At 37.9% G+C, this 15,470-nt stretch overlaps 1 protein-coding gene across 2 annotated transcripts; it reads right to left on the bottom strand.

Annotated features, from left to right (window-relative positions):
- Positions 1–3,423: 3,423 nt before the first annotated feature.
- CHCHD2 (coiled-coil-helix-coiled-coil-helix domain containing 2) lies at positions 3,424–14,887 on the bottom strand. Of its 2 annotated transcripts, XM_026708564.2 has the most exons (4): positions 14,697–14,887; positions 10,943–11,180; positions 10,328–10,481; positions 3,424–3,703 (listed from the first exon to the last, which is right to left on the bottom strand). In XM_026708564.2, exons 1-4 carry the CDS (start codon positions 14,744–14,746, stop codon positions 3,693–3,695), a joined length of 453 nt encoding a protein of 150 aa, XP_026564349.1. In that variant the 5' UTR covers positions 14,747–14,887; the 3' UTR covers positions 3,424–3,692. The 2 variants fall into 2 exon arrangements, with proteins under 2 accessions (XP_026564349.1, XP_087783641.1); XM_087927515.1 differs by lacking the exon at positions 3,424–3,703 and having other exon boundaries at positions 10,320–10,481.
- Positions 14,888–15,470: the final 583 nt, after the last annotated feature.

Below are 15,470 nucleotides of genomic sequence, written 5' to 3'. Positions count from 1 at the left end.
GTGCTTAGTGAAATTTTAGAAATCAGGGGGCCTGCTAAATATCATCTGCAGTAATGACTGCCTTTAATATTTTAAACATTCTGTTCCCCAGATGACTTATGAAGAGCAGACTAAAATATGGAAGGCTTATTTTGAAAATTGAATAAAGTTTATTTAAAAATAAAATAAAATATAGAAGGCTTAAAAGGGCAATATGATGCAAATTTAGACAAAGCAGGGGTGGGATTCTATTGGTTTGGACTGGTTCTATAGAACCAGTTGTTATGGTTCTATGCAGTTCAGAGAACTGGCAAATCATGCCCGTGGCTGGCCCCGCCTCTCTCTGCCCCTCCCCCCCTAGTAAGTCTTTATCATGCATGCGCAACATTGCGCACATGCCAAACATCACAGACTGCATTCTCCCCCGCCCAGTCACTGCTTAAGGTATTTCTTTTTTTTTCTCCTCCTGACAATCAGCTGTTCCGATGATCAGCTGTGCCCGGATCCCCCCTCTCCATCTTACTGCTTCGCCCAGGTTTCCTTGAGGCCCAGGAGGCAAAAAGGTGTGCATGGGATGTGTGCTGCGCAGCCCCCTCCACCGCCCCCCGGTGCTGTTTTTTGCCTTCCTGGGCTTCAGGGAAGCCTTCTGGGAGCAAAAATGCCTCCCAGGCTTTCCTGAGGCCCAGGAGGCAAAAAAAAATATGGAGTGTGACGGGGGAGGTTGCTGCAAAAAAAGCCACGCCCACCCAGTCACATGAACCGATTGTTAAAAATTTGAATCTCACCCCTGAGACAAACCATGTACATTTGATAAAGGTAATCCTCAAGTTTGTTTAGTGACTGTTCAAAGTTAAGGCAGCACTGAAAAAGGTGATTTATGCAGTTTTCCATACTAATGACAGTTGTGGCATCCCCATGGTCATGTGATCAAAATTCAGATGCTTGGCTCATATTTATGCAGTGCAGTGTCCCGAGTCATGTGATCACCTTTTCAACCTTCTGTCAAGCAAAGTCAATGGGGAAGCCAGATTCAGTTAACAACTATATTACTAACTTAACAAGCATAGTGATTCATGTAACAACTGTGGCAAGAAACATCATAAAATGAGGCAAAATTCACTTATGTCTCAGCAACAGAAATTTTGGGCTCCACTGAGGTTGTAAGTCAAGGACAAGGACCTGTATACATAATTCATAAAATTTAGATTTGTTCTTCATATCATTCAGTAAAGGTCAGATTGGCAAACAGGAATATTATTTACAATTCCAAGGAAAATTTAGAGTGTAAAGATAATCCAACATTCTATCTCCCCCATATTTTCTGTTAGATCACTGCTTCATAAAAGTAAATCTGAGTATTGTAATGCAATAATTATGATCTGAGCTATGTACAAAAATTTAAATTCCTGACCACTGTAAAGTTTATTGATGGTCCACATTTAAATAGAGTATTTTGACTATATACATCTGTCTATTGTTTATGAATCATAAGTCTCTAACATGTTATTTCTGTATGCTCTGGCTTACAAATTAGATATATGCATTTACATAATAAATCATCTTTTTTTTTTAAGTGTTTCTCATTTTTCAAACTTGGCAACTTTACAAGATATAGACTTCAGCTCTCAGAATTCCCCCAACTAGTTGGGAATTAAAGTCTATACATCTTAAAATTGCCAAGTTTGAAAAACATTGGTTTACCCAATTCTAAAATTAAAACGTAAGAATTATCAGTATATTTCATCATATTTCTGAAGCTGAAGTTTTCTCAAATTATATTTAGTTTAGAAGGCATTAATAGAAGTGAATTAATGAAGAGGTGGTTGCTTCATTACATAAAAATAGGTGTCTCATGTCAAAGGTATTTTTTTTGAAGCACTGGCATTTAATGAGACATACTGAAAGGCAGTAGAATTTATCCACGATTGGTTATCACTGTTCACTCTTTTAACAAAAGGCAAAGTAATGAGACCTCTTCTGGTCACCATTTTAGTTCCCAGAATGCTTCTAATTCCCAATTTACCTTTTTTTTTTCTGGATTAAGAGGCAGTTTATCAATAAAGTATTGTTCCCCGCAGGCATATCACTGGGATTTATATGTAATCCAAAATGATGAACAGAAATACCGTATATGTATTTTATTTAATGCTTTTGAGGGTCCATTATAGCTATTTGTTATGGAATATAACATTAGGATTCTGGCTAATCTTTTTTGACAGTCAAGTAAATTCAGTTTTTAAAAAAAGACACCCTAATTCATCTTGATGCTGTTGCCTATTATTTTACGTAAGATTGCTCTTTGTATTAGTATCCCAAAATCAATTATTTATTGCCAGGCAATTTTCAGATGTAGCCTTCAGTTCCCAGAATTTCCCAGGAGTTTGGGAAGTTGAAAGGGAGAATGCGTCCCGTGCAAGTGTAACCTTTATACAAATTCAGGTACTGTATGACTGGGTCTCTGTGTACTGAATTCATGGAGTGAGACTTGGGAAATCACTTAAAATGCGCTTGTTGCTTTTTCCGGATAGCAACTGAATCTATGTATTGCTTCAACCATGGAACTTTCCTGAAATATTTTGTTTGCTCAAGGTAAGAAATGTGGGGATCAGTGCTGAATTTTATGACACCTTGTTGATCTCTGTGGAAATGTTATAGAAATATTAAGAAGTATTTTGCTGTTGAGTCTGTTAGCAGATGATCCCTCCCCAAGGGGGAAAAACATCTCTTCTTGATACTTGACATTAAAGTGGCTATGGTGCCTGGGTTGACTTCTCTCTTCAACCCCCACGCCCCCTTTTAGTTTTTCCACTTTTGGATCTGGATAGTAGCACTTCCTCAGATAGACCTGTTGTGGTTTTTCCTGTTCTTAAGCTGCTTTAACCCTTATTACAGAGGTGATATTCAGCAGGTTCTGACCAGTTCTGGAGAACTGGTAGCAGAAATTTTGACTAGTTTGGAGAATTGGCAAATCCCACCTCTGACTGGCCCCGTCCCCATCTATTCTCTGCCCCCTGAGTCCCAGCTGATTGGCTGGGTCTTCTCTGGTTGCCCTGCAGAGGAGAACAGAGCTGGAAATCAGGTTAGTGGGGTGGGGAGGAAATGGGATTTTGCAGTATCCTTCCCCTGCCATGCCCATCAAGCCATGCCCACAGAACCAGTAGTAATATTTTTTGAATCCCATCACTGCCTTGTTAGCTGTCCATTTTTGAACAGCCTCAGAAGTGGACTAAATAAATAATCCTCCCTCCCCAAATTGCAAAATGTAGATTGAGCCCAATTGTTCAGGAAAAATGACAGTAGATGCTGCATTTTATAATATTTTGCCTTAACAATAAACTAAGAAAACAAGTTCTTAACTGTTACAAATAAAAGTAATGCATCCCATGCCTCCTATGTTTCCAGTCATCATTATTTATCAAAGACTGACAGGCAATTTAAAACCTCTTTTCCAGAATAATAATGTTTTATTCTGAGGATCATACAACAATCACAATCTGGAATAACACGTGAAGTAATCCTAAAACTGAATGATCATTCTATTTTTCCAATCACAAGAAGTTATTGCCACAATTCTTTTTGCTGCAAGCTTCATGCTTTCTTGTCAGATGGAAAACTGATTACAAAGAAACGCCGGAGAGCTTTAGACGTTAAAAGAACATTTTACTGGCGATCTATCTCAGTGATGGAGCTAGATTTGATCCTCCATAGTTTAATTAAGCTAAACCTGTGGATGTGAAGGAAAAAATAAAACATATAAGTATCAATACATAAAAAGAATACATTGCAGGATCCAAAGAAAATCACATTTAAGTTCCCTGACCTTTCCTTACCACATTTAGGTACTATCATAGCCACTTCCCATTTTTCCTCCACTATTTACACCGATGCAATGTTATTTTTTTTTTTTTCATATAAATTTTATTGAATTTACAATTAAAAAAATAACATAACAACATTACATAAGAAACAGAGAGAGAAAAAGAAGAAAGAAAGAAGAGAAAGAGAGAGGAAAAAAAAAAAAACAACAACGCTCGGTCTTGCGACCGAAAAAGGAGAAAAAGAAGTATAAAAGAGAGAAAAGAAAACAAAAAAAAAAACAAAGAGACGGAAGAAAAAAGAAAATACGTTAAAACCAGACAAATATTCTTTTTGACAGTCTACAAGATCCAATTCTCCTACCTTACTTTAAATATACACATCTTATCGCTATTTATGGATATTTATGCTTATTTATGCTCATTGAACAGTTTATCTCTGATATAACCAATTATACCATGCATTCCAATTATTATCAAATGCTGAAGACTCTTTATTTTTAAGAGCTATGGTTAAATTGTCCATTTCTGCGCAGTCACATATTTTCTGAATGACCAATTGATCTGTAGGTAAACGGGATGATTTCCAGCACTGGGCAAATGCTAATCTGGCCGCAGTTAGAATATGAATTATTATGTATTTCGTCTTTTTAGGAAAATGTTTATCAGAGATCCCTAGTAGGAAGAACTCTGGTTTGTATTCAATTTGATCTTTGGTTATCTCCTCCAGCCATTTTCTAATTTTTGCCAGTATTTCTGGGCTTCTTTACAGGTCCACCACATATGAAAGTAGGTTCCCTCTATGTTTTTACATTTCCAACATTTTGGACTAGAGTTTGGGTTCATTTTCGCCAACCTCGAAGGGGTAAGTGCCATCTATATAACATTTTATACATATTTTCTTTGTACGCCGCAGATTTCGTAATCTTAATGATTCTATTCCAGATCTTTTCCCATTCTGTTAATGTAATGCTTCTTCCAATATTCCTACTCCACATTATCATGTTCCCTTTCACTATCTCTTGCTCTAATTCTACCTCCAATAAATATTTATAAAATTTAGAAATATTCTTTTTATTTGATCCTAATAAGATTTTATCTAAGTGTTGTAATTTGCTATAAATTCCAAACTCTTTGATATCTTGTTTGTATCTACTATGGATTTGTATATATAACCACTGATCAATTTTAAATCCCTGTTCCTGTAAGTCCTGTCGAGTTCTTAGTTTCCCTAAAGGATCTAATAAATCTTTATATTTAGTCATTTTTGTTATATCCAAATTGTTGGGATGAACCATTGCCTCCATTGTTGAAAGCCAAACCGAATTTTTAAGTAATGTTTTTTACATATTTTTTCCAATTAGTTAATAGTGAATCTCTAATAAGATGTCTATGAAAGTACGCCTGTTTAGTTTTCCCCACATCCCATAGAAATGCGTGCCATCCTCTCTGAAGGTCGTGCCCTTCCAAGGCTAGAGTTCTTTTATTCCGTAAATTGACCCAGTCTTTTAACCATAGTAAGTTGGCTGCCCAATAATATAATTCCCAGTTTGGAAGCGCTAGCCCACCTCTACTTTTTGCATCTTGTAAGGCCTTAATACTGATTCTAGCTTTTTTCCCTTGCCAAATAAATTTAAGAGTTACCTTATTTATATCATCAAAAAATTTTTTGGTAATTTTATTGGGATTGTCTGGAATAAGTAAAGGAGTTTTGGTAAAATGTTCATTTTGATTGTGGCAATCCTGCCCAGTAAAGAAAGCTGCAACTTATTCCAGGATTCTAGATCTTTCTTAATTTGCTGTAACAGTTTATCATAATTATTCTCTTTGAGTGATTTACTATGTGGCGTTAACCATATGCCTAAATATTTGACCTTTTTTGTTGCCTGTATCCCCATGGTTTTTTCTAATTCTTTCCTCTGGTTCTCTGTTAGATTTTTAGTCAGTAATTTCGTCTTATTTCTGTTGATCTTTAATCCTGCTACTGAACCATATTGTTCTAGTTCTTTTATTAGATTATGTCCTTTCTCCATGGGATCCTCTAGGAAGAAAACCATATCGTCTGCAAACGCCTGTAATTTATATTCCTCTGCCTTGACCCTAACCCCTTGGATTTCAGGATTTTGTCTTATCTGCGTTAACAATGATTCTAAAGCAAATATAAATAAGAGGGGTGAGAGAGGGCAACCCTGTCTAACGCCCTTTTCAATGCTTAGTGGGCCTGTTTGTTCACCATTAATTAGTATATTGGCTTGTTGGGTATTGTAAATTGTTGTGATAATATTCTCGAATTTAGTGCCCAGATTCATGTTATAGATTTTTTGTATTAAGAAGTGCCAATGTAAGTTATCGAATGCTTTCTCCGCATCTAGAAACAAGAGTGTAAATTGTTTCTCTGGATGAGCTTCATAATATTCTAAGACGTCAATAACGGTTCTTAAATTGTTTTTAATTTGGCGGAATGGAAGGAAACCATTTTGGTCTTCATGAATGTATAAATTTAAAACTTGTTTTACTCTATTCGCAATAATTGAGGTAAATAATTTATAATCGGCATTTAAAAGTGAGATTGGTCTATAATTGTTGATATATCTGGCATCCACATCCTCCTTCGGAATTAACGCAATCAACGCCTCCCTCCAGGAGTCTGGCATTTTGGCAGCCAAAGTACTTCGTTAAACACTTCCAGCATCAGAGGCCCTACTAAATCTAATGTGGCTTTATATAATTCTACTGGAATCCCATCTGGACCAGGGATTTATTATTACATTGATTTTCCATTGCAGATTTTAACTCAGACCATGTAATATCCTTATTTAGTAATTCTTTGTCTCCTTCCCTATTGTTTTATCATTCGTATTCTCCAGATAAGTTCTTATTTTATCCTCATTGATTTCTTCTTTTTATATAATCTTTGGAAATAGTTTAATATAATATCCTTTTTCTTCTCAATCTCATGTTGTGGGATGCCTTTCTGTCTATTAATTGGTGTATCAATCTCTTTTCTTTTTCTTTTTTAAGTTTATAAGATAGCCATCTTCCTGGTTTATTGGCGTGTTCAAAATAATTTTGTTTGGACCTTCTCAAGCTAACTTCTATTTTATCTTGTTCAATTAAATTCAGCTTATGTTTGGCTAGTATTAACTGATTTTGTAGTCCTTGGGTCTTAGGGGTTTTTTGTAATTGTGTTTCTAAGTCTTGGATTTGTTGTTGTAACGTGTTTTGTTGGGCATAAATTCTCTTGTTTCTCATAGCATTATAGGAAATTGTTGTGCCTCTTATAATTGCTTTCATAGTATCCCAAATGTTCTGTTTTGAAGTTGTTTCATTATTATTATCTTTTAGAAAATAATTTAGCTCCTCTTTCAGTTTATTAATATACTCTTCTTCGCTTACAATTTGGTTATTTAGTGTCCATCTTTTTTTATTCGTCTCCTATCCCTCCAAATTAGCTGTATTGGGTTATGATCAGCCCATTCATTCGGTAGAATTTTGATTTCTTTTATTTCATTAGCCAAGTCCAAATCCATCCAAGCCATATCTATTCTGGTCCAAGTCTTATGTGGGTTAGAATAATATGTAAATTGTTTTCCTTCAAGATTCCGTTCCTCCATAGATCTTTTAAATTTAACTCTCTCAACATTTCCTTACATGCTGCAGAGAGTTCCTTTTCCCCTTCTTGTTTTTCCCCATATTACTATGGTCTTTCTGGTAGTCTGCAATGGAGTTAAAATCGCCAATCAAGCAAATGTTTCTTTTTCAAAGCCTACTATTTTTTGGTGAAGGTGTTTAAAAATTTCCCTGGTCATCATTTGGGGCATAGATTGCTACAAGTAAAAATGTGATGTGGTTTATCCAAACTTGTATAACCAGAGTTCTTCCTTCGGGATCCGACCAGATTAGTTCTGCCTTTACATCTTGTTTTACATAAATTGCAATTCCTTTTTTCTTGTGTTGGTCGGCCGGTGCTGTAAAAAGTTTACCTAATTTTGGACAAATTAGATGTCTTTCGTCATTCTTCGAAATATGTGTCTCTTGAAGACATATTATATCTGCGTTATGTTGAATAAGTTTTGAGAATATCCTTTTTCTTTTTAATAATGAATTTAATCCGTTTATATTGATGGAGAGCAACTTCTTCCCCTCCACCATTTATCTACTTCTGCTTAGATTTTTGCCTAGTAATGATTCGGTTCTCTTGTTGTTGTTGTTGTGGGATTTGCTCTTCTCTCCCATGTTGTGGATTATCACTTCCTGAAATTGGAGAAAGTCGTTCCTTTTGGGTTCTGTGATAATATCGGACCTCCTGTGGTCTTGTTTTAGGTTCTTCTTTGGTGGGTTGACTATTCTTATCTGTGAGCTGTTGATGAAAAACTTGGGCCTGTTCTATCGATTCTATTTTGATTTTCCTCTCTTTCCAAGTAATTAACATCCCTTCCGGGATTAACCATTTAAAATGGATTCCTTCTTTATTTAAATCATTAGCTAAAAATTTATAATCTTGTCTTATCATCCTCACTCTCTTTGGAATTTGTTTTAAAATCCTAATTTCTCTGCCCTTATATGATATTGTTTCCTCCCTAGACATTTTCAAAATGAAATCCCTCAGACATCTCCTAGAGAAGCGGATATGAATTTCTCTTGGACAGTTGTTACGCCTGGCGTAGCTTGTGCTAACCCTATATACCTCATCAAACTCTTTAATTAGATCATCTTTTTCCTTTCCTAGCCATTCAGCCAATATCTCTGCCATCAAATGTTCCAATTCTTCATTTTTGGCTTCCGCCACATTCTGGAATCTTAAATACGCCATTGCTTTGTCCATCTCGAGGTGGATCAGAGAGTCTTCCGTTCTCTAAGTACATTTTTAAATTCCTCATCCATCCTTTCAAAGTTAGTCTCCATGCGTGTTGTTCTACTCTCTATATCTTTTATTTTCACTTCGTTTCTCTCCATGGCCTGCTGTAGAGACCCTATCTTACCCTCCACCTTCGCTATATCCGCTTTCATTTCAGCCTTCATTTTCCCCATCTCATCTTTCAATTGCTTATATCTGCTCTAGTTTCCTTGTGATTTTTAATCATCATTTCTTGCATTTTAGATATAGCTTCCTGCAAGGCTAATATGGAAGTTTGTATATTAATATTGGGGACATTGGCCTGCTTTTCCCCTATTAAAGACTCCTCGATAGTTTTTTGAGATGTTGGTGGGGTGGCTGTCAACGTAGTCGATAGGGTCGGGATAGCCTTCTTTCCTGTTTTTAAGGCCATAGTTGTTGTGGATGTCATCTCTCTAAGTATTTGTTTTTGTTGATGCACAATTTTAAATATATTATCCCAAATCACCATTCAGTATTTGGGTTCTGTACTTGAAAGACTATTCACGTATTTCAATTTTATATCTCACTCCACAGTCTTTTCCCCTATATCATAAATAGAGATCTGCAACAATATTCTAGTCAATGTAATAAGAAAATTGGTCAACAATAGTACATCAATTAACACTTTAAGGAATTAATCTTAAATGTCGTAAGTAGTCTAAATAATTTATAAATAGATTATATCAACAAAGTTTATCCCTTTTTACTATTAATACTTATAACAGTAAACTCTTAACTCTTTGATAATAGTGTATCCTCCTCTTCCCCGCCCCACCCAGTAAGTAAAATTATGTAAAGTGTTTAGGAGATACAATAGGGAGGCAAGGGGCAAGATAATAAGAGAAGGGGTAGAAGAGAGATTACCACAGCTTCAGAAAATCAACAAACAAACAACCACAAGGAAGTCATCTTAAAGAGAAAATAGTGCCAACTTAGTAAACTTAAGTAGTACCACGTAATAAAGAGAGCAAATTGGGTGAGCTAAAGTTCCATCTTCCAGCTAGAGGTTTCTTTTCAGCCTTTCAATCAGCAAATGGTGAAATGTGCTGACTAATCTGCATCAAAATTCTAAAAATGAGCTAGTAGAAGTGGGTTGCTGGATACTAAATTCTACCTGAAGATTTTTAGTACAGACTTTCCCAAGTTGTGTATTGATGTGACTTACTACCTTGATCAAACACAGATATGACCTTACTTTAATGCATTATGTACTTGCATTTCTTCAAGATACCATGAGGTCAACTGATAGCCAATACTAGACCACTACCAATAACTAAGTGTCTTCAAAATGCCTCTTCTCATAAAGTTTAGATTATGCACTATGTCAGGAATGTCTGACAAAGCTGGAACTAACAGCTTGCCAGGAGGCACACAAACAGTGGAAATCTTAAGTTTGCAGGATAAACTGCCATGCAATTATAGAAATCAGTTTTAAATTGTCATTCTGCATGAAATAATGGAGTTCAATTATCACTGTAAGTAAGCAAAGTTTACTGTACAAATTAAGTTAAACAATTTAAATGCTTTCCTAACATTGTAACTATCACTGTCAAAAGCCCTCCGGCAATGATTCACAACAGTGCCTAAACGAGCTGTCCTCTTTCTCATGCTTCAAAAAGAAGCCTGCTTCCAATTTCCAGAGGAAGCTACACACCATTTGCAAATCGACATTGCTTCAGGACTTCACTGAACCCTTCACATAGCTTCAGATCAGCCTGGTTCTGAGCACACTCCAAGAACTGCTTCATCTCATACTGGCAAGGCGTGTATTGGGACTGCTGCATAGCAGGCTGGGCTGGCTGAGGCTCCTAAGGAAGAAATGCAAGCAATGAGACTGAGAATTGGAAGAGGGGAAGGGAGAGAATAACAGATCCTGATAAGGAAGTCCAACCAGGACCTCTTCTTGTTACAAACTGCAAAAACAGGGAAAGTTCACATACACAAATTGTGGAATTCTCAGCCCTGCTGACAATTTAATGTAACTCATTTCCTAATTAGCAGGCTTTATCCTCCAATTTCTTCAATTAAATGTCTCAAGCATTCCATGATATTTAATACAATTATGCTAATAGCAGCAGCAGCCTGAAAAAGAATAAATGGTTTGTCTTGTGGAAGACTATGAAGAAACGGAGTCTTCAAAAAAATAGCACTTCATGTTAAAAATATCATTTTTTAAAGTACCACGTCTTTCCCTTTTTGTTTTCCCTATTAACCAGTTCACAATCTTTTTTGAAAGTATACATTTCAGAAAAGAAGTAATTTATTTTACCTGGTAAGTGATGTCAGGTCTTGCAGCTTCAGAGCTTCCACCCCCAAAGCCGCCAGTCATGGCATGTCCTAAAGTATGGCCCACAGCAGAACCTACAGCGACACCTGCAGCTGTGGTGGCCATCTGGGCCATCAGGCCAGGCTGCTTGGGGGCAGGAGAACCCACGGCTGAAGCTGGGGCTGGAGCTGGGACAGGAGCACGTGCAGCCATGGGTGGAGCTGATCGCATTGGGGCACGGCTATGAAAAGAAATGGAGAAAACAACTGAAAGCCAAGTACAGTATAATTCGAAATACCAGCTTCTTTCACATTTGAAGATTACTGAAGATACCTCTCTGCAGTATCTCTTGTATGTTGTCATGAACTGCTGCCACATTTCTTGCTATTTATTTTTTTTGGCTTATATTCCACTTTTAATTCAGGAACTCAAGAGGCATACAATACAGGTAGTTCTTGACTTACAACCATTCATTTAGTGACCAAAATTACAACAGCACTGAAAAAGTGACCTATGGCTGTTTTTCATACTTATTACCTTTATTGTCAGAGTACAACATGTGTACAATGAGATTGGCTATTACAATCATAGCAGCATGCATGTGGTCACATGCTCAAAATCCAGGCAGTTGGCAACTGGCATGTACTTAAGTGACTGCATGATTCACTTAACAAATGCAGAAAAAATGGTCACAGGGCACAACTTACTTAAAACTGCTTTGTTTAGCAAAAGAAATATTGTGCTCAATTGTGGTAGTAAGTTGAGGACTACCTGCACTTACCACTTTTTGCTATTTTTCCCTACAGCAACCACCCTATAAGGTAAACTGGGCTGGGAAATGTCATGTTTCAGAGCATACAGTCTGAAAGGAGAAGATGAAGCACATTTGTGGTTTGCCAAAGCTTTCTGAGAACACAGAACCAGTATAGTATATTTGGAAACATTGCAATGAAATTCCAGCTGAAATTGGGAATTATTTTCCGAGTGCCAACCACATTCTCACAGACTCTATCCACAGTTAAGTACATAAGTGAGGAAGCAGACAATATCCGCTATATCTTCTTAGAGTCTTGCACCATTACAACGTATGAGAGACTCTGAAGCACTATAAACAGCAAAATTTATGTCAGTATTGTTCATGCTTTGATTTTTCCTTCTCTTAAGAAGCCTAAGATGAAAATTAAACAAATACAACTTGTTACCATTACCCTTATGTTCAGATAAATCCACTTGTATCAGTCATACAATGTGCCTGTCACCTGGAAAACATGTTTTCAGACATGCTGCCTGAACCATTCTATGTCACACTAATATACTAAAGGGACAAATTTTTCATAGGTAAGAGGAAGATCTCTTGTTCACAGAATAAGGTTAGAGTTGACTCGTTGGAGAAATCTGATTTTCTTCTCAAAGAAAAGGAACATTGATTTTCCCTACTGTAATATTTAACTGAACTGTCAACATAACAAATTACAAAGCTGTGACTCTGCTAGATAAGTTAAATATTCACATACAGCTTATCTAATCTGCACGGCCCAGAAGACAGAAAAACACAGCTATGGATGATCTTTGACAAAACTAGCTGACATTCATTTTGTCTGTCTTTTAAAGCTTGTTTAATGAAAAAAACATGATAGAAAATGAAACCTAATTTAACAGGTCCATACACAAGTCACTCTGAATCATATATAGAAAGTAAGAAGATGCAATTGAAAGCACAATCTATATTATAATTTACAACTGCATTTTTATAATTTGCATTTACAATTGTAACTTTTATAAAATATGGAAGCCCCCAACAGCTGCTTTTGAAGATCTAACTAAATTATGACAATTGACACATCTAATCAGTGCAGGGAAGACCATGCTTCTCCAGGATAAGCCTACAGTCAAGCAAGACTTTAAACCACTAGAATGTTTAAGCATAAATTCTATTAATAAATTAAATTAATAAATTTAAGCATAAATTCTATCTGTAGCTTTGGATATCCTATTTCCGAAGGGATATTGATGGTTTAGAAGAGGTTTAGAGGAAGGTAACAAAAATTAAATGGGGATTTGAGATCATGTTCTCTAAAGTCAGGCAGGTGTTCAATCTGGAGCAAAGATGACTGACAGGAAACATATCAATGGTTAGTTACATAAAAAGGCTGCTATAAAGACAATGAGGAACTCTTTTCTATTATGACAGAAACTAGGACAAAAATATTGAATTTATGTTGTGACTATCTTGATGCTGTTTAAACATCAGGAAAAAGCATTTTGATGGTAAGTTCTGTACTCATGGAATTTACGGGGTGTCCATGTAAAAGTTTTAAAAACAGACTGGATAGCCACCACTCAGGTATAATTTTCTGTGCACTGCAGCAGGCTGGACTAGATTATCTTTCCGGTATCTTCCATTTCCATGTTGCCATAATTTAACCCTTTTTAGATACTTTTGGCCTGGATGATTGAGTCTTCATCTATATGTTGCTTTTCATTTTGGAGAGAACCTCCCCCTGCAGTCTGTATGGCAAGATTTGGTGCATTCCAACAACTCTGCCAATCCAAAATTTCCATTTTGACTGAAGAAGTTATTTGGATGAGTAATGAAACATCTCAGTTTTAATAAACTCTGGTCCAGTTGCCATGATTTAACCTTTTTAAAATACTTTTTTTACTGGGTGATTGAATCTTCATTTATATATTCTAATTCCATTCTGTACACATCTATGGTGTTATTCTATCTTGCAGCCCACCACTTCCTTTTAACTAAGCCTGGGGTTTTTGTTTGTCCTTCTTTTCATTCTTCTGGACCAACTATTCCTGTTGCAGACCATGGTATCCAATCTAATAAATTGAGTCCACTTTCAGCCCTCATGCTTTAACTCAGTGTGGGTCAAACCAACCTCCCCCACAGGTTTGTTGAGTGGCAGCACTGAAGTTCACAAAGAGAGGCATATTTGTTGCCTTGAACCAGAGGTCCCCAAACTTGGCAACTTTAAGACTTGTGGACTTCAACTCCCAGAATACTCCAGCCAGCATAGCTTAAAGTTGCCAAGTTTGGGGACCCCCTGCCTTGAAATAAACCAGTTTGGTGTAGCGAGGAACAGGCTTGGCGAGAAACCAAGAGGCCTCCTTTAGACCTAAAAGCCACTTGGGTGACTTTGGGTCAGTCAGTATCCCTCAGCCCAGTCTACCTCTCAGGGTTGTTGTGGGGAAAATATAAAGCAGCAGCATGAAGTAGGGACCGCGAAATGGATGGCGTATGTAAGTTTTATAAATAAATAAATGTATTTTTTTTTAAAAATAATGTTTGCCGCCTCTTGTTGTATATATAAAAAGGCGGGATAAAAAAAATCCAATAAATAAGAACTTTCCCTCGTGCAACCGGCACTTTCCTTTTAAAAAAATAAATAAATAAATTCCGCGCGCCATGTTCTCTTCCCTCTGCCTCTCTCAGCCCAACCTCCGGGGATGCTCCTCCCAGCTCTCCAGCCCTCTCAAAACAAGGCCGTCGTCATCCGCTCTCCCTGACGAGTCGCCGCCGCTCCGGGTCACGTGGCCCCTCAGCCGTGATAAGGCAAATGACAGCCTGCGCCCCCACTCCAACCCCCTCAAAGCTTCCCTCAACGGCCTTTCAATGCACTCCCATCCGAAACCCGCCCCCTCCTCCACCCCCGAGGCCCGTTTAAAGTTCACCCCATTCCTCGGCTGCCCTTCGGATTTTGCAAGCCGGGATTCGCTCCCCTTTTGGCTGCATGCCCCCTCTCACCTGGCGGGTGGCGCCATCCGGGACGTTCGGCTTCGGCTCCCCCTCGGCATGATGATTCACGGGCGAACTCTCAACCTTCCTTCCCTGCAGCGGCTTCTCTCCTCCCGGTCGATCGTATCTTCCCCGCTCACCAAGGCGTCCTCCGCGTTTTGCGATGTTTCTTTTCTTTTTTTTTCCACTTCCGTCCCAATGACCACTTCCTCCAGGCCCAAGGTCACCGAAGCCGCTTCGCCTCAAAGGGCATGCGCGATGACGCCACCGCTTCTCCGCGGCGGAAGGCCTCGGAGTTTGTGGGAAAGCGAGGAGGGCATCGGATCACGTGATCGGGGCGCTCCTTTCCCCCCCACCTCCGAGAGCGACGCCAAGGAAATCTGAATGAGGCCCATGGCGCGTCTCTGTTTCTTTAGGCGTCCGCCCAAAAGCTCTTTTAGCAGTATAACAGAATAACTGAACGGACCTTGGAAGTCGTCTAGACTTCTTGCCTGATTTTTTTCCCCCGCTAGATGTTCTTCAGATACACCAGACTTCAGCGATAGTTGCCATTTAGCACTGGGGGCCACAAACTTGGCAACTTTTAAGACTTGTGGACTTCAAGTCCCATAATTCTCCAACCAGCATAGCATAGTTGGCTGGAGTATTCTGGGACTTCAAAGTCTACAAGTCTTAAAAGTTACCAAGTTTGGAAACCTCTGATTTAGCATATTTGGATAGCCTCAAGGGAGAAAAGGGCTGCAGATGTTTTAGTCAGGGTGCTAAAAAGAAAAGCCTTTTCCC

The sequence above is a fragment of the Pseudonaja textilis genome, chromosome 1, assembly GCF_049901715.1.
Source record: "Pseudonaja textilis isolate UNSWEBS1 chromosome 1, rPseTex1.2, whole genome shotgun sequence".
Taxonomy (NCBI): Eukaryota; Metazoa; Chordata; class Lepidosauria; order Squamata; family Elapidae; genus Pseudonaja; species Pseudonaja textilis.
This window is presented reverse-complemented; position numbering and strand designations above follow the sequence as displayed.

Coding starts and splice junctions, on each gene's coding strand:
- CHCHD2 (XM_026708564.2), bottom strand. CDS start 14,746: ATGCCGAGGGGGAGCCGAAGCCGAACGTCCCGGATGGCGCCACCCGCC. Junction 11,181..14,696: donor CGGATGGCGCCACCCGCCAG/GTGAGAGGGGGC, acceptor TTCTTTTCATAG/CCGTGCCCCAATGCGATCAG. Junction 10,482..10,942: donor GACCTGACATCACTTACCAG/GTAAAATAAATT, acceptor TTTCTTCCTTAG/GAGCCTCAGCCAGCCCAGCC.